We start from the raw sequence: 26,336 nt of genomic DNA on the forward strand, positions 1-26,336 counted from the left end.
AATGTTCCCAGCTAAGCGTAGTGACAAAACCCCTGGAGGGGTTGGGTTTTGCTGACAGGGGAGAAGTTTTGTCAGATTAAAGGATGCAGCACTGGAAGGAGCAGGGAGTGAAAGGTGCAGGGAGAGCGAGCAGCAGCCCTCTGTAGAGGAAAGGCAGCTACAAAGTGCAGGAGGAGGTCGACCTGCCAAGTGAAGATGGGAAGGTATGACCGTCTGCCAAGGGAGTGGGAACCTCAGGGTAACAGTCCCGCTGGTAGAGCATCTCAGTGGTTGGACCTCTACCCCCATCCTTGCACTCACCTTCCTCCTTCCGAACGCTGTTGAAATATGGTCTTTCCGCATTTCACCTATTTCTGCATCTACACACAGCCAAAGCACTCTCCTTGGGTCCTCACATGCGACAGGATGGCCCAGTAGTAATATACCTCATGAGACAAATTATGTTACCTCACTTGCACTATTTATGCTAGAGGAAAATCTTCTGGTTTTGACAGGATATCCAGTTTGGTTCATTTGAGGATTTTTATTTCTAATTTGAGTAGTTTTCATTTAATCTAGTAGAGAGCAGTGATGCACGCATACAAGACCAAGTTTACAATTGCATCCCTGATGGTCCTGCAGTTATTTTTGTTCAAAAAATGCCAATGTATTTTTTCAGGAGGAGTAAAGGTGCTTGAAATATCTTAAAACAAACCTCCTGCCCTCCATCTATGGGGTATATTCTGAGGGGAGAAAAGACCCTCTTTGTTCACCAGTTGTGCTCCCAAATGAACCATTTCTGAGCCCTGCTGAATCTGCCGAAACATCTGTGGACCAGCGCTTTGCCTGAAGTACCTTGTGTCAGCACTGAAATAAGGGTGGGGAAAGATTTTTACCTTAGCTAATCTAATTGCAACACAGTACAATACTTCGTGTGTTAGCAGGAATAATTTTAAACACTGCTAACAATGTTGTTTTTCCTGTTATAAGGAGGGATGATGCTAATGTAAAAAGCCCTCAGCCCCTAACTATTTTGTACCTTCATCTTTTGTGATATCTCCTCCATCCCAACGTCTTACAAGTGGAACAACTTTGTAGGAAGAGCAGAGGTGGAAAACAGCTCCTCATGGGCTCCTTGGAGACTTGGTGTTTTCTGGTACTGATTCACCCATGATGAAGCCAGCCCAGCTCTCTGCACGCTAATTTTTTTTTTAATAAAATGTAAATTACACTTAAAACATTAATGAAGGAATGTACTGATTATATTTTAGCTGAAAATCCTTTTGATATTACTTTTGCAAGACTATTTGAGAAGTCATGTCTCAGCTCCATGCCCTTCTAAATTCAAGGTTTAGATTTGGAAGGGTTTTGAGGCTAAGTTTGTTGATGCATTATTAGTATGTGTTAAATTTTGGGAAGGCTTTTTGAGTGGGATCAGATTTTAAATTTTCCTTCCAATTTGAGCAATTACAAGCCATTTTTGGGAAGCATTCTATGGCCACAAAGCTGGCTCTCGTCTCTAAGAAAAGCCTTCTCAACTACTTCGGTGTCATTGGTGCTTCGAACACCTTAGACAACTGCTCGTCTGTTCAAAATGCTCTCACTTACTACCAGTTAGTGATGGAAATGCCGGTCTTTTTTTTTTTCCAATTAAGTAGAAAGTTTCACCTGGCTCAGCCCCAGTTTCTATTCCCTGAAAACACTTTTCATATTCACTGACAAATCTCCTGACATCGCTAAGACAAGCGATCATTTCCTGAGAGCTCCTCAAGCAAGGTGAGACCTGCTCAGTTCTTGGATGGCTGCTAACCAGGGAAATTCACTGGCCTGCAGGAAGCGATTAGGATCACCATTCGGAGCACCCTCCTCAGTCGGTGCTGGTGTTACAGGGGTGCAGCCTCTTGGACTGCAGAGTGAAAACCTGTTTTCTCACCCCTCCTAAAGATCTCCCAGATACGGTAACACCGCCCACTTTCAGTGTGCCTGGAGTGATGTTTAATCCTCTGTGCATTTCATGTAGCACTATCGAATTTCACTTATCGTCATTATTGATGAGTGACACAGAGGTTAAATGATTCCCATCAAGACATTTTGCTCAAAAAAAAAAATTAATACATCACTTTTCAGTCAACTGAGACACTTTGCTCAGATGCCAGTCAGATGGGTAAGTGCAGCAGGCAGGTACCTTCTCAGAGGGCTGCTTTGCCAGCTGGGAAATAGGGCCAATAAAGCCACCTGGAGATTACCAGGCTCTTGCTATACAATAACAGCGGGCAGAAAGGGAGACGCACGTTTGTTTCCTGCAGCTTGGCTGAGCCATGGAGGCTGGGAGCGCCTTTGCTCTGAGGTCTGCAGCCAAGGGCAGGATGCTGGCTTTGCCAAAGGGTGGGGCAGCCCACCTACAGACTCCAGGCCTGGGGCTGCTTTGCCTTTCCAAGCTTGCTGCGAATCAGTCCCAGCTGTTTTCCTCTGTTGCCATGGTCCTGTACATCCAAGCAGGTGGCTGAAGCCCTCCGAGCACAGTATGACTGCTGTGCCACCAGTCACACCACCTTTTCAGGTGATGGCTGCTCGCATGACCAGTCAACCGAGTAGCAGGCAGAAGAGGTAACAGAGCTAAAACCGGTGCTCTTGCTCCCGAAAAGCCCTTTATGTGAAGCTCTATAGATCTAAACTCTTCAAAAAATAGATCTGTCTTATACTCACATAAGCATCACTTCTTTGTTTTGCTTTTGTCACTGCCAGTAGCTCCTCATGGCCCCTGAAATTTTTCAGGGGAGAGACATATTGAGGAGACACAATGCCATGAAGAAAACTAGCTCTGCTTTGTCCAAAGCTTTGCTTCCCTCCCCGCTTCTCCCCTGATTCTATTTGATCTATTTTAACCACTACCACCACACTGTAGCACGAACCTTGGTGCTTTGGCCAACATCCAGCTGTGAAATGTGCGCTTTTCTCCTGCATGATTTCTCTGCAGGTGTCAGGAAAGCTGTTCCTTGTGCTCCTGAGTCAAAAGATGAAGTTGTCTGTCAAACCCAACCCTGGCAGAGAAGATGTTTTGTATGGGCAGAGCGCTCTGGGGTCCTTCCCAAAGAGGAACAGAAAAGGCATAGCGACAGGGGAGAGAGCAGGTATTTGTGAGGGTTGTCTTTATCTGTAGGCTTTCTGTATAGTGAATGGAGAGGGAAAGGGAAAGTGAGACTCCTTTAGAAGACGTTCAGAGCATCGGACCAAACTTTTGCTTTGAAGTCTTTCCTTAAACATCCTTTCTCTATGGAGACTAACCCGAGCTGTACTTAAGAGTTAAGACTAGCCAGAGCAGCCAAAGATTTATGCCACCCTATGCCCGATTCCCTGGTGCAGGAGCTGCCTTTTGAGGTTTGTTGCCATGCCCAGTGCTCCTGGCTGATACTACCCTCCAAAGGATGCTAAAGGCGTGATGGCAAAATAGCCTCTGATGGACAGACATAGCAGCCACAAGAGTCTGCTTTTTGTTAAGCCCTTGATAATTAGAGAAATATTTCCAGCAAGTGCACTGTAGCTGGGTGCAGCAGCTGTTTTGAAGCTGACAGCAGGCAGGCCACCATGCCCCCTATATCTGCCTGACAGGTCAGCATGGGGAAAATGGAAATAGAGAGGGGAAGGGACCTGTGTAATGAATCAGAGCTGCTAGGGCAATTGGAGGAAGCTCCAGTAGTCACAAACTTTCAGCATGCATGGAAGCATCACTGTTCTTTTTTTAATTTTATTTTTATTTTTACAGCAAACATATTTAATATTGCCATTTCAAGTTTTACATGAAGCATAAATCAAGGAGAAATAAGTATATCGGGCACAACATAGGTTGTTTTGCAGCTTCTAAATTTCTTAAGTGTTAGGTCATTTCACTTACAAGTTAAATAGCTGTCTGCAGGAGGCCTTGGTTGGTCATAAATTGTCCTTCCAATAATATAAAACACACCATTTATTTACAACACGTATGCTCTTCCAAGTAGATCCAACAGCTCGTAAAGAACAAGAGCTCCTATGTCATCCCTACTGAGACCACTGCAATAAAGAGCGTTGGAATGACTCTGTACTCAGTAAGTGCAATCAGATCCAGCAACAGTAGCTTTTATGGGCTTTTTCTCCCCTCCAGGAAAACCTGAGATATTAGTGCAATATTAAAGAGCTGTGATGGTTTTACCCAGAATGAGATCTTACTCCTCCTATGCTCCCACTGGTTTTGGGAGTGGGATAAGGTTAACACTCACCAAAGAGGGTCAGAATCAGCCCTGTTAGGATGGTTTGTTTTCATAAGGGATATGATTAATTAAAAAGAAGGTTAATTGAATATTATGCAGCTGCCACAGTAGTATAAACTCCAAGCTCTGGCTTATAAACAACATTTGTTGCAGAAGGGTTATTACCAGCTTACAACTGGAGCAATGAGCCTTTCGATCCCTGTTTATTCCAGGACAGCCAAGCAGTAAAAATGTGCATGCTGGCACATGACCTCAGGTGGACTCCTAGGAAACCTTAGCCTAGTTTAAGTAATAAATATGTTCTTACACGGGCAGAGGTGTGCCCTGATAGAACTCTGCAGTGAAATACCAGCTAAAAGCAGCATTTGATCTAGTTTAGAAACCCACTTTAAGTGTCTGAAGTAGAAAAGCAGTAGGAGCCAATGTGAGACTCCAAAGTCTTTTGTCAACAGAAAAGCTCTGAACAATTTCCTTTTAATAATATTACTGCATTTTTTCAAATGTGATTTCTGAAGTTCTTGGACAGTATAGAGGGGTGTGATATTTATCCAATGGATTTGCAGACTAACAGGATCATGAACACATCAATCAACATCTTGTTCACTGGCTCAACCTCAGATCCTGCTGAGGGTGACTAGATCAGCGCAAGAGACCCATGGGATTCATCTCACCCTGCTGGAGAAGGTATCTAATCTAAGATGGCTACACAGAGTCTCTCTGTAATCAACAAGAAGAGTGACAGACATCTTACAGAGGAAAACCCACCCCATCCTGCATGCCTAAAACAGAAAAGGTGAGTTCTGTCTTAGGATATACCAATCTTTTGCCACAAACTATGAGAGAAGCTTGGTGATAGGGTGAAGATTTGCCCCAAACTTACCTGAGTCTCCCAGTCAGCCCAGCAGGGATCCTGCACGGAAAAAAATGAGGACATCCTCAGCTGTTGCTCCTGCATGAACCTGCTAGTTCACCTGCACTAAGTGCCAGGGCTGATTCACTGGCCAACTGCTTTGCTCAACAGCTGACTTTATTCCAAGCTAATTGCTGTGTCCATGAGTATCACCTGTGAACAGCTTCCCCACCCCCCTTTAAAGCTCTAGCCCTGTCTGCACCAACCCACCCCTATGAAAGTTCAAAATCAGTCTTGGGTGGTCGAACTAACCCTTGCTGCAGTCAAATGAAATCTTTCTCATCAATAGGTTGGAGTGGGCTCTAATTGGATCACGACTGATGTATCACCATATCGCTTCCCATCACATGCACGGAGGACACATTACTTTCTCCTTTCTCCAAACCCAGTATACAACTTCTTGCTGTCATGGCCTATCACAGCTCTGCTGATCTGTCCTATTTTTATCCCCTTTTGGATACTGACCAAGATGACCAAGAAGCCATTTTACCATGAATCTTCTGGTTGCCAAATTTCCTCAGCCCTTGCTTTGAGCCCTTCTCCTGTGCTGCCCCTGTTGCACTGCCATCCTCCTTCAAACCACCTCTGCCAAGATGCCAGTGAAGAACACCTGGGCAGCATGGCTGTGCCTGCAGCAGCACCCTGGCCTTACTGCCTCTCTTTTTGCCACCTTCATCCCATTGTTGACTGGATGCCCTTCAAGGCAAGGCCCCTGCACATCTGTGCAGTGACTCACACACCAGGCCCACCCAGCTCCTCACCAGCTGTTGCTAAGCTCCACCAGAGTCCAACTGACTGTGTTGGTGTGGCAACGACAGACCAAGACCAACCACCATTACCAGTAAAAAGCAATAACAACAGGCACAAGGAATTACGAAAAAAAATTACTTTTTAATGTACAAAAGGTTTATATACAGGTTCAGCATGTTACCTCCATTCTTGTGATGTAGAAAACAGCTAAAAATGTTCTTAGGATATAAATCTGACAGAACAATTCACCTACAGTACTTTTAGTAATGATGTCTTCTATACATAATATATACAGTGCTGGAATGGTTATTATAATACTTTTTAAGTAAATGAAGGAAGACCACCACTGGAAAGTCTGAGAAATCTCAAGTCATTGGAGATTTGGTTTTGCTTTTGTATTTGATCCTTTGTTAATTAGATATCTGTGAAGGGGGACTCAGTAGCCATCATTGCCCTTCACAGCTGTTGAAAAAAAATCAGATTAACAGTTGAAGGACACATGAAAGCCTGATCCATCTCAGCACAAGGGATGCCCAGTTGTATGCCAAGCGTCCAGGACAAAATACAATGTCCTAAAATATGTACTGCCCTCTTTTCATAAATGCAAAAGCAAGGGCAAGGTCAGTAACCGCAGGAGAATATATACAGTGGACTATAAAACAATCCCTTTAAACACAACTTTCACGGGAGACACAAATAAACAGCCAGGCACCTTACTCTGCTTTCCTGTCCTCATGCACCCTGGACATCGGCAGGAGTCACGGGGGCCTCGAGGGCTGAAGGGCAGGAGTGAGAGCATCCTGTGCACACCCTCTGCATTTGGGATGGGGGTGGGTGAGCTTGCAGGATGCTGAGCAGCCCCTCCGTGTGCCAGCCGTGCCCAGGGCTACCCGGCAGCCACGCTGTCCCAGCCCACCGCTGCCACAAACGGCTCGCCTGGAGGAGGTAGCATGTGGTGTTTTCATGCCAGCCCCTGGGCATGCAAGGCACAGTGAGCCTGACATCAGTTTGTGCAAAAAAGAAAGCAGGGACACCAGAAAGCATCTTTACAGAACTGTCACTGTCCTGCGCAGGGGATGGAGTCAGATGCAAGTGAGAACACCATATCAATACGAGGGGGAGAGGGGAGATGGGAAGGAGAACGAAATTCTGCAGATGCTTGTCCGGTCAAACTGTGAGAACCTGGGGAGGATGTGACACTTGTCCCCTGGCCTCCAACAGGTGGAGTACCAAGTATTTGATGCTGTGAAAGCAGGATGAGGAGAGTTGTCCTTGTCCAATGCAGTCAGAAGCTAAGCAAGGCCTCCTGTTCAAGTACATGCACCTCACAACTTCTACCCTTTTGTCTAACAACAGCAAAAATAAATAATGCAGCTAAGATTAACTTCAGTGCCAGGTGGGACCAGCCTGAAAACAGCTGATTGTTATTACAAGCAGTTATATCTTGGTAGAGGGTCTGGCTTTGGGAGGCCCCACTCCTCCCACCTCTTCCACAAGGACTTTTTTCCAAGAGATTCTCACTGGCCGAACTACTATTTTGACTCAAATACCTGTTTTGAGACTATCCAGATGTTTGTCTATGCTGCAGACTGCAGGTGCAGAGCTGAACTGAACCGGCTGAGCACAAAGAGTAGCTGTATACTGTAGCACAAAGCACAAGCCAAACTAACACCCCAGGTTGTCCATGGCATATTTTTCGGACACAGCAGCTCTTTTCACAGCTGACCAAAGCTGTGGGACATGTTAAAGTAGCACTGGGTGCATGCCAACAAGCCTCCTTGCGGGGCTGGGTGTATTAGCTCATGCTTGGCCTCGCATCAGTGCAGCCACGCGCCTGTTGTGTTCACGCAGCCCAGGCAGAACCCTGCATGGAGCACATTACGCAGACGAACCCTGGCCAGATAAACCAGCTCCCACAATGCTGCCACAGTGCTGACCGGGCTGAAACGATCATAAAAGTCTCTCCATCACCATCACATTTACATGTGAGCACCTCAGCACGGAAAACCCAACAGAAAGCAAAGCCGTCGCAAAGGTGCACAGGGATATGGTAATGCGTGCTTCAGAGATCTGACATTAAAGATGCATGCGGGGCCCCCGCAGAAAGTCAGCGCGCTCAGAAGGCGCAAAGTTATGCGTGTATGTCAGTCTGTACGCCAGAGCCTTCCTGCCACGGGGGATTATTTCCCAGTGATTGCTGTTCCCAGGCCTCTGCTCCACTCTGCACATGATATAAACCACGTTGTAAACACAGCTGATCAAAGTGTGCATTCACCTTTTATGTGTCTCATCAATGTGTCTTTCCAATGTTTTCTCAGAAACACCACTATGTTTTTATAAATGTACATTTTATATACGCTTCTGGCAATACACTATATTTGATTTTTAAAGGAAGAGAGGCCTTGGCTACTTAACACGAAAGCGTGGTAAGGCACTTTGCTGAAAAGCCATTTGGAATCAACGCTCTTTGCAAGGTACAAAGGTATTTATGGTATAAAACAATACTGCTGGCAGAGGGCTTGTTCGGAGACATAACTAAACCCTACTCTCATCAGAGCAGAACACATATTATGGCTTTTATTCTGATCAAAACCTCATCCTCCCGTTTCTTTCTGGAGTGGGTTGAAAATGGATTTTTTTGCAAACATAACTAACGGAAAATGATGGGGAGTGCTATTTACAGGGCTGCTGGGGAGGGAGGGTTTCATCTCTAAGCACACTCATGCTGTCTCCTAGCTCCGGCAAACCAAGCCAAAATGAGGTGCACCCTTGCGGTGCTGAACTGCCTGGATATAGTTTACATAATTCTGTACAGACACTTTAAAAAATGTTCATTTTGAATCCCTTTAATGTATTTAATACTTATAAAAAAAGAATCTACTCTATTGAAACAGATTATTTTTGAAAAGCACATTCATAAAACTGCTTCGCGCAGAGCCCCTTGGATAGCGCTAAGGCCTTGTGCTTTACTGTTATGACATCATGTTTAGAAATTTACTCTCTTCTGCCAGCGTGGTTAGCATGGAGCTCATATCGCCTATTGCCATATTGCTTATTCCCGCGGGTATGGTGGGCAGTGTCAGAGAGTTTCGTGGAGTCGTCAGGCGAGAGGAGTTCTGGGAGAGGTTCTGCAGGATGCTGGGGCTCAGGGTTCCTGACATCAGGCTCGAATGGTCCCCATCGTCCATGATGGCATCAAAATCTATCTGGGGTGGCTCAAGGCCTTGCGAGTCCACCGTGCTGGATACCTGGTTCGCGCCCGGGGAAGGCAGAGCGGCCGGCTTGCTGTTCAGCGCGCACTGCTGCTGTCTGACCCGGCAGTCCGCGTGATTATCGAAGCTGCTGTTTTGTTCATACATGTGGATTTGACCGTAATAGTACATCAAATTGTTTTCCCTCGTGCCGTCCGCGCACTGCTGGGCTGGTGCAGGCAACATGTTGCTTGTTCTTTTATGCATGGCCTCCGCCGCCTCCTGGCCCGGGCTGATGGTGTTTGTAGGGTGGGGAGTTCGCATGTAGCCCAACTGCTGGACGGTGCGGAGGCCTCGGGGTCTGCTGGCCGGGCTCGGCTCGGGCGGAGGATGAGGCTGGACCATGCCGGACGGATATGCCTGCGTGGCCGAGCCCATCATGCTTTGCTGAGGCTCAAAGCTGGGCTGGTTGGAGGTCATGATGGGCTGATGAAAGGTCTCTTGAGCCATGGGGAAGTTCAGGTGGGTCGGCTGAGATGAGTAGTTCTGCTGACTCGGTTCATGCATGACCTGGCCCAGCATTGTGCGCTCGCTGTTGCTGCCAACCATTAAAGAAGGGTTGGTCGCCATGTCCACTTGCTGAGGGTGAAGGTGGGGTCTGGACTTTGCTGCCATGCTGCTACAAGAAGGAGAGATCTGATTTGGGTTGCCACTGATTGCACTGGGGCTCAGCATCTGATGAGGTTGGTTATACCCTGTGTGCAAGCCCAGATCAGGGTTCATGCTGGGGCCTAGGCTCATGGGCTGCTGCCGCAGCTGCATACAGTTTAGCCTCTGCCCATCCATGCCCACATTTCTTTGCATAAAGCTCTGCTGTGTTACATTCATACTGTTCTCTGGCAGCTGTATCTGCTGCTGGTTATAGTTCTGGTACTGACCAAAGTTCTGCTTCTGCTGGACCACTGCTAAGTTCCCTTGTGAAAACTGCTGCTTCGACTGATTGGACATGATATCAACCGTACCTGAGCTGACTTCGTTCCACTGGACGGGCATGTTATTTTTATTCATGTCTGAGGAAGCATCAAAGCTCATGGGACACTCTGCCATCATGGGTCCCAAGTGGCTCATGCTCGTCTCAGCCGCTGCCATCCTGCGCTGGCTGGGCAAGGCTGGAGACTGCAGCTTCCCACTTCCCTGGAAGCTCTGCATCTCATTGCTGTACCCCATGGAAGTGCTCTCGGCTGCTGTACCATTGCTCTGGGATTTGATATACTGCACCACATCATCTGGCAGCACGATGTCATCATCTCCGACAGGTGCCTCCACCTCCCCAGACATGGCTTCCATGGCGATGTTTTCACTGATGCTCAGCGGCCGGGGTGAGTATGTATGCCGGGGGAGGCTCCCATCTGAGCGCCCGTAGTTCTGGAGGCCAAAATTCCTCCTGTCCGTGGGGTGTGGAGGATGGAAGGGGTTCATGCTGTTGGTGCTGTTGAAGCGGTGAACTCGTGGGAGGGCTTGGGGGTCTCCTGCAGGTCTCCTCACCGGGTCGCTAGCCCGTCTTGTGCAGTTGCCTGGCACCTCATGGGGAAACGCTGCAGCTGATGGATAGCCATAGGTGTTACCGTCGCTGCAACGCCTGGGGCCTGGTGGGAGGCGGATGGAGGGCAAGGTGGGATCTGGTCCATCCATAAGTGAGATTCTGTTCTTCAGGGTCATCCTCTCCATATTCGGCAGGGGAGTTGGAGGAGGGCCCCCTGTGGCAGCAGCATACTTGGCTTTCAGCCTGTAGTGCTGAGCTGGTGTGAGGTTTAGCAGACCCGGCATCCCACTGCACTGGCTCGCCTCGCTTGACCGACGGGAGGCATCCGTCGAAATTGGGTCATAGGAGTCAGCAGAGCTTGTGTTATTGGGACGGTGCCCAAGCTGTGAAGCCTCGCTGGAACGGCGGCTGGAGAAGTATGGGGAGATCCCTGATGATCTGCGGCTGACAGTGTAAGCAGAGCTGATGGTGCTTGTTGTACTATCACGGCGCTCGTTGAGTTGGTTCAGCATTGTAACCTCATTGACAGACAGCTCCATTATTCTGGGATTAGGCAGCGTAGCAGAAGAACCACCACTATTTTCTAGAATAGAGCCTGAGAGAAAAGTTGCAGGGAAGGAAAAGGTTTAGTTAGCTGAGAAATTCCACTTGGTAGTGTTCTTGGTGCCAGAATACAGACACACAAAGCCACCCCCAAATATTTCACAGGAATGACAGTGGATTTAATTTGCTGCCATTGAATTCAAAGCTTCCTCTCCAGCTCTGTGTCCATGCGCAAAAAGCAAGAAGGCTGGGGAGAGAAGGCAAGAAGTCCCTGCTGTAGAGTCTTTGCAATGTGTACCCCACTGACACTCAGCTGCTGAGGAAGGGCCTCCACGTGGACTTCTCTTAGTAGGAAAAAAGCAGGACGGGTGTGAACCATGCCACAGGGACAGCACATGGCTATGGCCACAGCTGCTCACTGGGACAGATGCACAGGGCTGAGAGCCCAAAACTTGGCGTTCAAAGGCTCTTCCCAGAGCAAACCAAGAAGTCTCAATATACAAGGCCCTGAGGCTTAGTAAAACCCAGGCCCCATGCCTTGGGACTTCTTGGCAAAGTCAGAGGAGCACTGAAGGGATCACAAAGATGCCTGTAACAGGAATCCACAGCCAGTGGGAAACTAGCATATGAAGCTGTAGGCAATGGCCAGGAACTCTTGAAGTGACAAAAGCTCTCTTGGAGCAAGATCAGGGTTGAAGGGCTTGTCTTGATTGTTGCTGTGCTCCAGCAGTCTCCCAAGAGGCACATTAGCTCTTGGGGAACTGCTACTGCTGGAACAAACCCAAGCAGTCTTGCGGCTGCCACTGGGACAGTGAGGACAGCTGTGTCTGGGTCCTGGGCAAGCCCAGAAACAAGGACACCAACACCTCTGCCTTCCTTCATAGCTCTGTAGCCCTGAGCATCTGGGTGTCTGTTGCACATCACCAGATGGCTGTGTTCACACCCAAGCTCTCCATTTTACCTGATACCTCTATCCAGCAAGGCCTGACTCAGAGGCAAAAAGAAAAGATCCTCCTCCAGGGCAGACTCTTGGTTATGAAACCAGAGTCAAACTCTGGAGGGTTCCTACAGGACATGACTCAAGTACAGGGCTTACCGTTTCCTGAGATGGGAGGCAGCTTGGTGTTTCTGGCTTGTGGAGCTGGGCTCACCCATGAGCAGGAATCCTTAACTGTCTTGAGTTTCTCTTTCTTGAGCTGTTCAAGTCGTTGCATCGTCGTCATGTGTTTCCTTAGCTGCAGGCTGACTGCCGAATTACCAGATGAGACCGTTGAGTCCACAACAGGAGCATTGTCATCCAACGCCGTCAGATCTCCCAGACTTCCCCCACTGTGCATGTTCATTTCTACTCCACTGTCATTGTTGTTGGTGCTGCCAAGGGGTGACGGTTCACTGCTGCACGATGACTGGCCACCAGGACTGGACTGACACATCTTGGGGAAGGAAAAGAGAAGGCATTGGGCAGGTGGAAACATGGATGGAAAGAAACCAGGAACCCCAAATCCCCAGCAGGCTCTACATGTTTGACTCTATCCCAGGCTCTCCTCTCTCTTGTTAACCTTCCCTGCTGCAGGACTTCAGCTCTACCAGAGGACAGGGGCACATTCTCTGGGGGAGGAGGGCAAGGCAGCACCCCACAGCTGGAAAAAACTATGGTGGGGGGTTCAACCAGATGATGGTGAGAAACCAAATGCTGTTCCTCCAAAAGACTAAGGACAGATGCTTCTCGAAGAAAAGCAGGACATTACCTGGTTGTGCAAGGTATGTTGCAGCAAGCACTGGCTTATCTAACATAGGATCAAGGCCTAAGTATTTCAGACACAACATATTTCTGTCTTTAAAATACTCTAACATATAATTAGGTTAGCTGACAAACTTCCCAGCCAGATAAAAACCTGGTTCACTGTTTGCAAACTCCCACTTGCAGATAAGGCAGATAAGCAGCATAAATATTTATTTTATTTACATCAGGAATTGCATTTCACATTGAGGAGTTTATTTGCAGCAGACACTAAATGGTCTGAACTTGCTCTGAGGTAGCTGTTGCTGCTACCAGACAGGATGCCTGGATGCCTGGCTTCTCTGCTCGAGGCTCAGGCTCCAGCAAAAAGTGGGAGTGCTGAAAAGGCAGCATACTTTGCCTCAGGCCAGGGTGGGAGTGTGGGGTGATGCCCTGTTTCACTTTGCTCGTAGCAGCCCTCATAGGCAGGGCTCACTGCCTCTGATGGCCTCATTGCCCTTCAATCAGGATGACAGACACTGTAAGCCCAGGATTAGATGGCAAAGTGTGATGCTGGGAGAAAGGCAGCAAAGGGAATCCTCCAGCACTGGGCACCGTGTCCTCCCCATTTCTGCACTCAAGCAAATATCCCCTGTCCTCCCCATCGCTCCGCAGCCGGAGGCAGGTCTGCAGGAGACCAGGCTTTTTACAGCTATTTTAATACAAAGGATTTCTTTGCTCACCTTAGTACCGACTGTCCTTAGGAAGGTAGAGTAAGGAAGGGTAAGCGGGAATAAAGAACAGGTTGTTAGGACAAAGGCAGCATTAACAGAAAGGACCATGTTAGTAAAAGGAGGAAGAGGGGAGTGCAGAATACAACACAAATTTCCAACATCTTCCCCTCTCCCATACTCTGTCTTCCCTGCTTTCTCTCTTCGAGGGCCCAGATAAAAACCCTTAGGAGAACTTCCCACCTGTCTCCATGGGTTTTGAATGAGACCCAAAGATGGGTCAAAATAAGACAAAGGGTCTTGGAGATATGGGAACCAGTGAAGCATCTCACCCCTCCCACCACCCTGACCTTAACCAGGAAGCAGGAGTTGGACGTGGGCCCACCAAGTCAGATGCAGCCCCATTAAACGTGCATGAGCGAAGTAGGCAGCACTGGATGGGGAGATCAGAAAGTAACATCCGACCCATGGCCCTGCCACCAGTGAGATGGCTTGGCTGCGACCCTGGGAGTTCAGAGCCCTAGAAAAACAACCCCACACCTTTGGAAGTAACAGGGTGGGGAACCGTGGTTGTGTCCATGTTTTCACTGAAAAAAAATCCAAAACACACAGAGGAAGAGCATTGGAGAGAGGTCATTCTGTCCAGTGGTTCTCACACTCAGTTTCTGTAACCCAATACAGAGCCTCATCACGGTATAACTGTTCCTTTAGTCAATTAAAGACATTTTAGATGTGAAAATACTCAACTCCTTCCTAAGCAAAACATGCTGCTCGTTAGTAATTTGTCCAACAACACATCCCTTAACCTTTTTCATAAAATCTTTGTAGCTCCAGGGCATGTTGTTTCATAGGAATAACAACACTTTAGCCTGAATTTAAATCAAGAAAATATATATTTTGGAGCTCAGTCCTTTCAGCTCCAGTGAGAACCCTGGGGACAATGTGAACACTCTCCTTTGCAGGTGAAGGTCTTTCTAATGTATCCAGCCCATACCCTGCCCGACTCTGAGCTGGTGCAGCAGACCAGAACTTTGGGTATGAAGGGTGAAGAGAAACATCAAAAGGCAAAAGTTACCCGAGTGTTGCAATGCTCCATCTCCTCCACCAGCAGTGGTGTGCTGAGGAGCAGGTGGGCTCCCTACATGGCGTGGAAGAGGCTTGAATGTGTTTGAACCCATCACCATACACACCTTGTTAGCATCATCAACCATGATACTGCCTACTGTGGAGCTGCTGTAATGGCCAGAAGGCTGATGAATGGTCTTTGCTTCAGCTGGTGGCCACTCATAGGGCTGCACAATATGATCATGGTTGACTGTAAGCCCATACTCTGTGGGCCACAGCATTGCTTGCATGTTTATTCCTGGTTTCACTCCCCTGCCCTATGGTCCAACTACAATTTTCTGTGGCAGCTGGGAGTCAAGTATTGAACTCATATACTCCTCCTGAGCAATCTGCTCTAGTCAATCGTGATTGAACAAGAAGGCTGGACTAGACAATCTCAAGAGATCCCTGCCAACCTCAGTGATTCTGTACTTCTGTGTATAGTGGGCAGGGCTGAGGAATTGAACTTGCTTTAAGATACCCAACAAAAAAACCCACCAGCTACTTTTATCCCCACTGGCTTCATCATACAGCCCGAAACAGAGTTGGGCCAGCAAAACCGCTGTGCAGCAGCAGCCTGGTAAGAATAACAGTAAAGGGTGCAGGGAGGAGGAGAAGAGGGACTGCTTAAGCCAGGACCATCAATCTGTGCCCTACGGTCATTGCTCAATTTAAATTGGTGAGGTAGGTAAAGCTTATATGACCACAACACTCTGAGTTTTACCCACTTTCCCAGCACAGGGAGGCCAAGCTCAGCACGGGGCATCACATGGTGCCCATGACTACGAGGGTGGGAATTTGTGATGCCAGGTAGGAAGGTGCAAAATGCACTGGACTGTGTCTTGACCTGCAGTTTCATCTTTGGACTTGAACTCTAGGGTGTTGGCAGGTGAAGGGAAACTGCCTGGAGAGGTAAATGGCATGCAAATGCTTCACACCCCCATTGCGTCGGAGCAATTAGGGGCCGCGTCATTTCTGCCAAGAGCAACTGCTCTTACCACAGAATTCTCCGTTTTTATAGTTTTGACTTGTAAGCAATCCTCCATGCTCCTTGTGGTGCTGTTGGCCTCAGGGCTCTCCTCTGAAATCTTGCTGCTCTGCTTGGCGCTTGCCTCATTGTCCCCATTTTCCTTGAGTGGAGGTGGCCTCGGGTGAACATCGTTGCGCTGTTTCTTTGTGACATGGGCATCAGGCCCGTGCACAGTCTTGACGTGTTTCCTGAGGGAACTAGGGTCTGTGTACCGCTTCGTGCAGCCAGGGATTTTACAGACGTAGGGTTTCTGTTAATACAAGCAAATCTTGGGTTATATTTAGAACAAGCCCAAATATTCCAGGTACAGTGTATGGGCCAAGAAAATACAATGAGCATAGCAGCTGGCAGCAGCAAAATGTGGAGCATCTGCTCCACAGGATTCTGTAAGACTGAGATCTCTAAGATGTGATATATGGGCTGCTGCTGATCCACACAGACCTGGCCAGTCATTTGATGTTGGCTAAAGTCCTTGTTTTCAGTTTCTGGATTAAAAGACAGCTAAGAATTCATGACATACTTTCCTAATACTACTTTCCCATGTACGTATTTGCTCGGGTGGCCACAGGAATGTTTCCTGATTACAGATGGGAGGGAGGTGATGTAGGGGACTGGCCATCATAACATGTTCTCCCTGCTAAGGTGGGGTCTATACCAAGAAATGTCTGAGACCTTCTGGCTGGTGGAATTCCAGTGAAACTAAGCCAGACTGGATTCACCCTACCCAATCTATCATACCACTCCAGCACCTGTCACCTTGAAATCTGTTGTTGTGCAAAACAAACCACAGGCATGCAATGTTTTTTTCAGATGATAGCACTCCAGTCCTGAATTCATGAATCATTGATTGCCACAGGAAAACAAGGCTGAAGCCACACTTCTGAAAACCGAAGTCAGCAAACAGATACTTTTCTTCTTTCAACTTTTTTTTTTTTATTGAGTTTCCAATTCCAAAGTGTATTAGCGCTGCAGTTGTTTGAGCTGGTGCTGCTGCACTGGAAGCTCTGAATTCATCACAAGTTCCTCTTTCAGCCTCACAGCTACTCTAACTATTTTTCTGCCAACACACTAGGATAGATCCATGAAAAAAAAGATAGATGTTGTTTGAAGGCTACCCAAAATGACCATTCCTATTCTTTTTTTTTTTTATCTGGTTTGTAATTTTGTCCAGAAGCTTAAGTGAAAAAGGCGTATATATTCTTTGCAGAAAGCCAGCACCATGAAAAATACTGAAAGTCTGGTTTTTATTCAAAAGCATGCTTCCTGACTGATCTTGGCACATCACTTGAACAAAGTAAATCTTCATAACACCCCACTAAGTTAAATATTTAATATATTTTAAAGCTAGGTAAACAAAAGCACAGGAAGTAAAATAGTCTGTTTATAAATCTTATGAACCTTTTTGACGAGGCATTATAGAAATACTATTTTTGCTATTAAAACCTACTCTGAAGAACAGAACCCTTACCGTGCATGCTAAAAACTCTACATAAGAGTTCAAGGATTTTTCATAAAGATCCTTTAGGCCCAATAAATCTCATTTTTCAGGTATTAATAATTAGGGTAACATGATCACTGTGGCTTGGACAGAAGACACTCCACCTAATGGGCTACGACCATGCTCTTCATCAGGCCATACCCCCTGCAACTGAAATGAGCACAGCTGCTGTTTTGTGGGCAAGCCATCATATACCCCCTGGGTTATTGAGATTCTGACATCTAATGCAGTGTATGCCCTAGTGAAGTCAACAATTCAGATATCTCAGATGCCTCCCTCCTACTCCCATACACATACAGCATGATACTCCTTAGGGTGGGAGAACTGGAGAACTCCCTAGGCACTCAGCAGAACTGAATTTCTGTATTTCACCCTTGTTTAGCTTGGAGAAAATGTCACCCCAAGCCTCTGGCTGGTCATGAACTCATGCCACTCTTTTGCGTATGCACTGGAGAAGTGGTCATGGGATGAAATTCCTTTTCCCAGGAGTAACTTTGAAGGTATCCCCTGAAGGGATTCCAATAGTCATTGAAAGTTTAAAATTATATAGTGCATGTGACATTTCAACAATTGAACAAAAGCCAGTGTGGTATTACATCCCCAGCTGTGAATTTCAGCATGTTTGGACCATACACCTATGTCCTGTCACACATTGATAGAGACAAATACAGGGAATCTGAAACTTCCCCCTTAGAGGAGACATGGATAACCAACTCTGAAACTGCGGTGTATTCTAAGTAAAGGCTGAAAGCAGAGGAAAATATTTAGTAGGTAGCTAAGAACCACAACAGATTTACCAATGGGTAATGGGAGATATTCACAGCCACAAACTCCCACTCTGCATCCATGTGGTTTTGTGAGCCAAGGTCTCAATGCAGTTTGCTAACCCATTGGTCATGGCCACAGGTCATTGCAGGACCCTCACCTGGGCCTGTTGCTCAATTCAATGAGCTTTGCCATAAGAAATATCATCTGTTGCAAAGGATCATGTCATAAGTTCCTCAAAAAGAAGCTGTCAAATATATGGCCCAGAGAGCCCTCATTTGCAGCCTACTGATCACTCACACACGTCTTGGGGCATGCCTGTGTTTCATCAAGGAGGGTTGAACAGCAGTTCAGGAGTAAGCGTGATCGCAAGGTGTAAGATCATGCAGTGCCACGTAGTTCCTGTGGTAAGGCTCAGCTGCTCTGGTACAAATCCTCCACTGGAGGCTACGCTGTTTCTGCACCTGGGGAGGCTTTTGCATCCTCCAGGGGAAACAACAGCAAAGGATAAAATCCCTATCTGAGTCTTTAATTTGTGTTGTTGGATGCAGCCTGTACCAAGTGTCAACATATCAGGGTCCACCACAGACAAGGAGTTGGATGCTCCTGCCCTACAGCCTCACCTTCTTGCACAATGGGAACCCAAAGGAGCAGACCTTCAAGTGTGTCCAAGCTCTGCTCAGACGAAGCGAGGAGTCATCCCAGATCCAGTGCAGCTCCTGATCTGGATCACTTGGGAAACTGAACCCATCAAAGAAATGACATTTAATTATACAGCCAAAGCCAAAATTCCACATGTAGGAACATGGGCCACCATCTGGCCCAACAGAAGGGAAACTCTGGCCTGCCTAGGAAGGATCCTGGAAAAGCTCTAGGGGTTCCAGCTCAAGTGATATACACCCAAAAAGAGGCTCACATACTGCTTCAGTATGGACAGACTGGGCAGAGCGAGTCTGCATCCAGCACTGAAAGTTGTACCAGCAGTCTTGATCCATCCACATCAGAATCCTTAGGGATGGAAGAGAGATGCAAAATTGATTTATGGTCAGGAAAAAACACTGCAGTAATGGGAATATTCAGTGGCTTGATTGACTTCTTTAGCTTATGAGAAATAAGATGGAGAGTGACTTAACACTGTAGTGTTATGAGGTGGAAATAGCAACAAGAGGGACATTGGATCCAGCACTGGAGGAAGGCAGAGAAAGCATCCAGGGCTGGAAAACAAGCAATTTCTAATACCTGAAATGTGAGATTAAATCACAGCTGCCTACCTTTTAGGTAAAAAAGCTTTAACAGAGCAAACTTTTTTTAGTTAAACATCAGTTACTGGCAATGCAGGTTGCTGAGCACACAAGAGGTTGCATGTCCTGTTGGTCCCTCCTGGCCTCAAGGTCTGTGTAGCCTTAAACTGACCCCAAACTACCCAGTGCCAGTGTGAATATGGGTTAATTTTAACCTGTGCTCTGCTGGGGAAGTGGCTACTGAAGGACAATCCTGATGTCTGGATTCATACCCAAACCAACTCAAATAACACTGAGACTCAGGATGTTCATCGGGTTCACCTCAGCGTCGCACAGCATCCTAGACGTTAAGTACTTATTCTGACTCCAACAGAATCTCTGAAACCTACAGAGCTTTGGTTATCACTAACTAATATTATGCCAGAGATAGAAATACTCCCAACAAGCCTTTTGTAAACACAGCATCTCTTTAAAAAGCTGTCATCTGTGGCAATTGTGTTCCATTCTCCAATAGTCTATATTTAACTGTTGCAAATTAGGCTACAGACTGAATACTTCATGGCTGCAAACACTATTAGAACTTTGGAGTGTTGTTTTTTCTTCCCCTGTCAGCTAATTAGTGGTAATATAAATTTCAATCGTCGGCCGTGGTTGATTGCAACAGACCATCACATGCGTTACAATAAAGGCAATTTCCTCTGCTCCCCAACTACTAATAGTGGGTCTTAATTAGCCAAGGTTAACAAAGCATTGCATTGTGCTCTATCATTGTACATCAAACGATGGAGGGAGTATTATTTCCAGAGTGTCAGGATCCAGGGTAGCTGTTATACTACTGCAAGTCTGCTCAACAGTAATATTAAACACCACATGCACAACTGTACAATCCTATTTGTGCTATTAAAATTTATAAATTTGGAAAATGTTTGCTTTAATTTCCAAAGCCGATTAAAAAGTTTGCATACTTTAACATCTGTTTATGATTTCAAACATGGCTTTCATAAATATGAAGCTAATGTGGTCTGGCTCTCCAGCAAAATAAATCCCATTAAAAAATAAGAAAAACCTCTCATTACAGTAGGTTTCTTTTTACACGAGTCCAGTGTGTAAAATGTATGTTTATTGTCAGCAAAATCAAAAAAAAATGCCCTCCATTGAGCTGTGGTGAGCCCAGGCTTACCTCATTGGAATGCGTCCGGTTCTGGTGCTTGGCTCTGTCCGAGGCATTGGAAAAGGCTTTATTGCAGCCTTCGTGTTCACAGACATAGGGTTTTTCTCCAGTGTGGGACCTCAGGTGTGTCTTTAAGTTCTCCAGGCGGGAATAGGCTTTGGAGCAACCCTCAAACTAAAATAATAAAAAAAAAAACCCACAAGAAGAGTGATTAATTAACCAGAAAAATTTGATTTTCCCCCTGCCTAAACCCTTCTCATCTGTTTCTCATTCTTTCTTTTTTCCTTCCCTTTAAAGGGCTTGTGTTTTAGGGAACAACATCCACTTTGTTGGGAGAATTCACTTCCCCAGGCAGGCTGAGAGTTTCAGCAGTGTCATACTTAAGGTGCTGCTCGTTGTTGGGTACCCACCTGACATTTCAACAAAAGACTCTTTTTTCCAGCAGGGTTGGAACATGCCTTTACTCCTCCCAGGGCTCCCTTAGCCCCTCCTGCCATCCCTCTGCAGGTAACACACTCAGCAGTGGAGGCCCTCTCCTCCCCACCCAGAGAACTGATGGCTTCTTGACAGTTTGACCAGCCTTGCAACTTCACTAGCACCAGCGCTGGAGAGGCCAGCCAATCCTCTAACACACAAGAAGAAATCTAGCAAGCTTTGAAGTTTCCCAAATTACATCTTGGGTCTACTCTTGGAGGATGCTGTGGTCAGGCCATCTAACATTACCACTTTAAAAAACAAGGCTCTCAGTCTTGAAGACAGATGGATATTTGGATGACAAAACAGGCCAGGAACCTTCCTTCTGGAAGGAAACCAGCTGCCCACACAACAAGAAGCAGCAGCTTGGGGGACACAGCGAAGCTTCAAGCGATGCAACCTCTACTCTGGCTGGGCTGGAGGCTTCTCCCTGCACCTGCCCTGGCTGCAGTACGGGAGGATTTCACCCCAAACCAAGGAACCTGTCTTAAATGCTCTTTGACAAAACAAGTGGGAACTTAGAAACACTGGAAGAAGTTTTAAGAAATGCAAGGCTCCCTTCCAAATTCTAGCTAAATGCTGCACTCGCTGTTCAGCTGGTAGCTTTGAAAACCCATGCTGCACTTCCTATGCAAGCACTTTAAAACACACTAAATTTCAACACGCAACCCCTCTTTTTTTGTTTGTTTGTTTTTTGTTTTTTTTTTTTTTGTAACGTATGCAAGCCACAAGGAGTTGTATTTCAGCAGGTCACTTAAATGTGTCTGCAAGTTCTGACCAGATGTGAAAAGACTTCACGTTGCTATGCTTGAGTCTCGGGCAGTGAAGAAACTACTGTCATAGCGGGACAGGTCATGCCACAGCTGGATTTCCCTGTGGGCAGCTGAGTGGCCTTACGTGTCCAGAGATCCGGTCCGTTTGGGCAAGGGCCAAAGGCAGCCCCATGCAACAGCAATGGTACCTGCACCCTTGTGCTGCATGGGCAAGGGACCCGCCTGCACTGCTAAGGAGGGAGGCTAATGTGCAGCCCATGAAACCCATAAAGCACATAGGCACAGGCTGATCCCATATAATTTTGTTGTGCTGGAAAAGAGGTAGGGTTACTTGAGCTTCCATTTAAGGTCTAGTGCAGGGATGGTGGGCGTAAGGCAAACTTGCTCTGCTCTCTTGATATATCCAGATCACTTCAAAGACAGGAGAATCCTGCAAGAGCTGATTCCTTCCACCACTTTGTCAGGGTGGGATGGATCCAGTTCCCCTTCCTCAGATGACTTTCATTAGTCCATTGGGCCCACAGAACATGCCGCAGCTCTGAGGTAGCACAGAATATCCCTTTCTTCTCTTGCCCTGTACAAACAGCGCTTTACCACTTGAGTCGCTTACAGTTATTGAAATACATAATTCCATTTGCTGGAAAACAAAGGGAACTCAGCACAAGGCAACTCATGTGTCCCTTCTGGTTTTGCTGGATACTGACACAAAAATGTAGTTATTAAGAGCAAAAGTACTGAGACCACATTTTCAAATAAGAGCTTCTTAGCAAAGCAGCCTGTGCATGTTCAAAGCTGTTGTTCCCACTCTTAGTGTGGATTTGATTATGTCAGTGGGAGTTCTGTCTGTCATCTGTTGAAATAATCCTTGACCAAATCCCAGGCTGCAATGGGGCTCATCTGTAGCTTTATGTACACCACAAACTTCTTGTCTGAAACAAATGGTGCTTTGAAAAATCACTGTCAGACTTGGATAAGGAATGCTATGCCACAGAAGGGCACCGTCTGCAGAGCTGCCATTTATCCCAGGCAATTGGAAACCGGTGGTACTCCAGTTTGGGGAGAGTTGTTGCAACATATCACACACAGACTGTAGTTCTCCAGGAGGCAGAGGATGACCTGAGATTTGAACACACAGCCTTGCCATTGCTCCATTGTGACACAACTGAGGCTTGAAAGAGGCAGGATTGTGCAGTGGTGCCTTTTTCTGCTCCATTACAGCACTGAAGAGGATGCAGTTCCTGCTGCTTTTTGTCTTCTGAGTCGCTCTATCTGCAAGGGCAGGGCTAGACTTTTCCTCACTGCTCACTTTCTAGCACACCGATGATCAATATTCCTTGATACTTTTAGGGAAGGTTGGTAAAGCAGTAGAACCGGGCAAAGTGCTTTAAAAGATTAAAACAAAGGACATGGCCCTGTGCCCTGGGGAGCTTATGCTCTAAATTAAATGAACACAGCGTTGGAAGATTGATAAAGGAGTCATGCAGCAAGCAAATCATACATATCCTAATATTTGTAAGCAGGAGCTGGGGCAGAGCCAGGAAGGGAGAGAGCTGGAAGTTACTAATGCAGCAGAAGAGGAGGAAGATACAGGAGGAGAGCTCAGGCATCTACGGAGCGGAAAGAAAGACTCATCCCTGAGACTCTAGGGAGAGGAATGGTGTAATGCTGACAGCCGAGGAGGTATGAAAAACTGGCAAGGGGAGAAGGCAGAGAGTAGAAGATATCAAAGACAGGGATGGATCTTTGGGAGGAAAAAGGGCTGAAGCATATGTGGAAAGAGAGGGTGAACACTTCCCCTCTACCAGTTGGCCACAGCCACAGCTCACTTCGCTATTGCATCACCCATCGAGCATCCCTGGCTGCCACACATCAGCCAGTGGTGCAGTGAGAAAATCCACATGTGAGGGCAGATACGTGCTTTAGTATCTCAAGGTTGAGAGGGAGGTGAGTCCAGCTCTGCCATGTGCTAGACAAGCCTGTACTGACAGGGCTGAGATATGAAATAGCACTCCATGATCCATGGTCTTCCTCAGGCAGTGTTTAACACTAGGCACAGTGCTGCTTGCATGCACAAGGTCTGGGAACCGAGCTCCTCTTGGGGTTTAAGCTCCCAGGGGCCGCACCTCTGGATTAAGAGAGCAGAGGCAGGAGGTGCTGGCCTAGCCCCCCAGACTGGAAGGAGGCTTGCATGCACACTCGGGTATGTAGGTGAGGGAAACTTGCAGCCCCAGCACCAGTACTGGGTGGTGCTAAGTTAGACACGACCAGGGTTAGGTGGTTCCCCACAGTGTAGGGTTACTGGATTTCCTTCTTGGATATAAGCAACAAAATTGGCTGGTTTCTACCTTAAGTGACTTGTTCTGAGTCACTCTGGATCTCTGTGGTAGAGCTAAAACCATTTTCCCCAAGGAAATGCAGTTTTGCCCACTAACACCTCAGCCACCCTCCGTGACCATTTGCCCTGTCCCCAGGGCATAACCTGCAAGTAGCTGCAAGCCAGACACAAAGAGCTGGACTGGCCCTGAGCTGGGTGCCAGCAGGTACCCTGGGAGAGCCCTGCTTGAAGCCATGCGTGTGTCTGCATGCACATTTGTGTGACCACCAAAGTCCAGCGTCCCACTTGCCAAGCTGAGATGCACCATGTGTCCCTGCCAGCTCACCGTGCACTTGTGTGGCTTCTCTCCGGTGTGCCTTCGCATGTGCACCACTAACATGTACTGAGCCTTGAAGGGCTTCTGCTCCCGCGTACAGTCCTGCCAGCGGCAGACAAACTCCTTCTTCTCCCCATGGATGTGATCGTTGTTGATGTGCTGGTAGGAGAGAAGGAAGAAGCAGGTCACTCCTAGAAGAGCTGATGCCAGCGAAACACGCACGGTGCTCCAAAAGCCAGCCGTTCACTCCCCAGTGCTTGTGGTCAGGCATTGCACCTGGGTCCCAGGTGCACAGATAACACCAGGGACACAGGAGGCAGCTCTGAGGTCTGCTGTGTCCTGCAGAAGAAGGCGCACAGCACCCAGAACACCAGGCGCTGGGTCCAAAGCAGCTATAAATGGGAGGTTTGCAAAAGCAATGGGGACCCATGGTGCCAGGGAGAGAGGAGACCCCTCAGTGCCTCTTGGGCTGCCTGGTGCCACTGCTGGGGAGGATGACAAAATCATTTTTGTCTCTGCTGAACCCTCCTGTGCTGCATTTACACAGCTGGGTCCTTTTCCTGGGGCACTGCTGTAGGATGGGGGAGAGGAGGAGACAAGGCTCAGCTGGACTTGATCTTAAAGGGCTATTTTTACTTACATGATTCTATGTTTCTAAGCCTGCTTGTGCACCAGCCCTTATAGCGGCCCTAAGACATCCACCTGCTGTCCAGCACTGCGGCTGGCAGGAAATGACAGCATCTGCGAGCTATGCACCAAGGAAAGCTCCACCGCCTCAATTACTGCTAATTACTCGGGTCCCTGAAATCCTGTGCTGGGGTGTTGACAAGCCAGACCCAAAACGGGGCCTTCATCCACCCCGGGAGGAAGATGAGGGTCGCTTTTTCCCAGCCCAGGGCAGATGAAGCCCTGCCGAAAATAAACAGAGCTGTAGACCAGCCTGTCGGCAGTGCTGTTCCCGTGGTGGCTGTGTCTCCTTGAATGGGGTCTTTCTGCCAAAAATAATGCCTGTCCTTGCTCCTGTGTTTTCAGCAGACATTCACTGACAGGAAATCCTAAAATAAACCACTCTGGCTTTGGGTTTTGGTTTTTTTGTGCTGAGATTTTTTCCAGCCCAGCCTTCGTCCCCCCAGCCAAGGCCAGGCACACCATGTTGTGGCTCGGTATGAGACTTTCTTGGGGTGGTGAGGCAGCATGAGGACACAAAAACATATTAAAACAGAATCACCGACCTTCACAGTCCCAGCTGAATCCATCCCCAGCGTTTTGTGTGCCATGGCCCTATCCTGGGGACAGACACCTGCTGCTCGGAGCACCAGGTCTGCCCAGGGGCAAGAGGGGGTGTGTGGCACTCAGCTGGTCCTTTAGGTGCCATGGCTAACCACTGAGAGCCCAGGCTGCATGCTGGGAGGGTCAGGCGAGGCTGGGTTGGGGGGAGGCTTTCTATGGGTTTGGAGTCCAGCCGCCTATGGTTCTGGTTTGATAACATGGCAGTGGTGTGTGATTTCAGCCACAGATGGTGGACATCTCTGGTGAGGTCCCCGGGAGACCCACGGGCATGTTAAACCACGTCCAGACCAGACTGGAAAGATACATCTCCTGGCTCTGTTTGCGTGGGAGTCTGACTTGCAACCAAGACTATGCATGGCAGTGCTAGCAGCGGCGGAGCGTATGGGCTTGCCTGTGTGGTCCTGCTTAGGCCAGAGGAAGACACATTTACGGGAGGGGGGCTGTAGTCCCCCTTCAGGCTTATTAACTCACTGTCTGGGCAGTATCTGCTTCCCATCACATGGTGAAGGAGCAGTTGCACAACTCGCCACACTTCAGCTACGGCTCCATAGCCCCTATCAAACTCCCACCTAGCCAGAGGCTTTGCCTGGGCTTCTCTCAAATAGACTGTGGCCTTCAAGGCTGGGAGCAGCAGCGGCACTTGCAAAAATGAGCCCTTACTTCTCACATGCACGTCTCCACAAGCATATTACCCACTGTGTATGGAGAATGGACCCTGCATACCCAGG

General features: G+C 47.6%; 1 protein-coding gene across 2 annotated transcripts in view; it reads right to left on the bottom strand.

Annotated features, from left to right (window-relative positions):
* Positions 1-6,010: 6,010 nt before the first annotated feature.
* GLI2 (GLI family zinc finger 2) overlaps positions 6,011-26,336 on the bottom strand; it is a 199,470-nt gene continuing 179,144 nt past the window's right edge. For both annotated transcript variants that reach the window (XM_040604855.1, XM_040604856.1), the window contains 5 exons: positions 24,328-24,477; positions 20,430-20,594; positions 15,714-15,995; positions 12,257-12,593; positions 6,011-11,212 (listed from right to left, as the gene is read on the bottom strand). In XM_040604855.1, the coding sequence (XP_040460789.1) occupies positions 8,856-11,212; positions 12,257-12,593; positions 15,714-15,995; positions 20,430-20,594; positions 24,328-24,477 (3,291 nt within the window). In that variant the 3' untranslated portion in view covers positions 6,011-8,855. The remainder of the gene's footprint in view (positions 11,213-12,256; positions 12,594-15,713; positions 15,996-20,429; positions 20,595-24,327; positions 24,478-26,336) is intronic.

This window comes from Falco naumanni, chromosome 8 (genome assembly GCF_017639655.2).
Source record: "Falco naumanni isolate bFalNau1 chromosome 8, bFalNau1.pat, whole genome shotgun sequence".
In the NCBI taxonomy this organism is placed as follows: Eukaryota; Metazoa; Chordata; class Aves; order Falconiformes; family Falconidae; genus Falco; species Falco naumanni.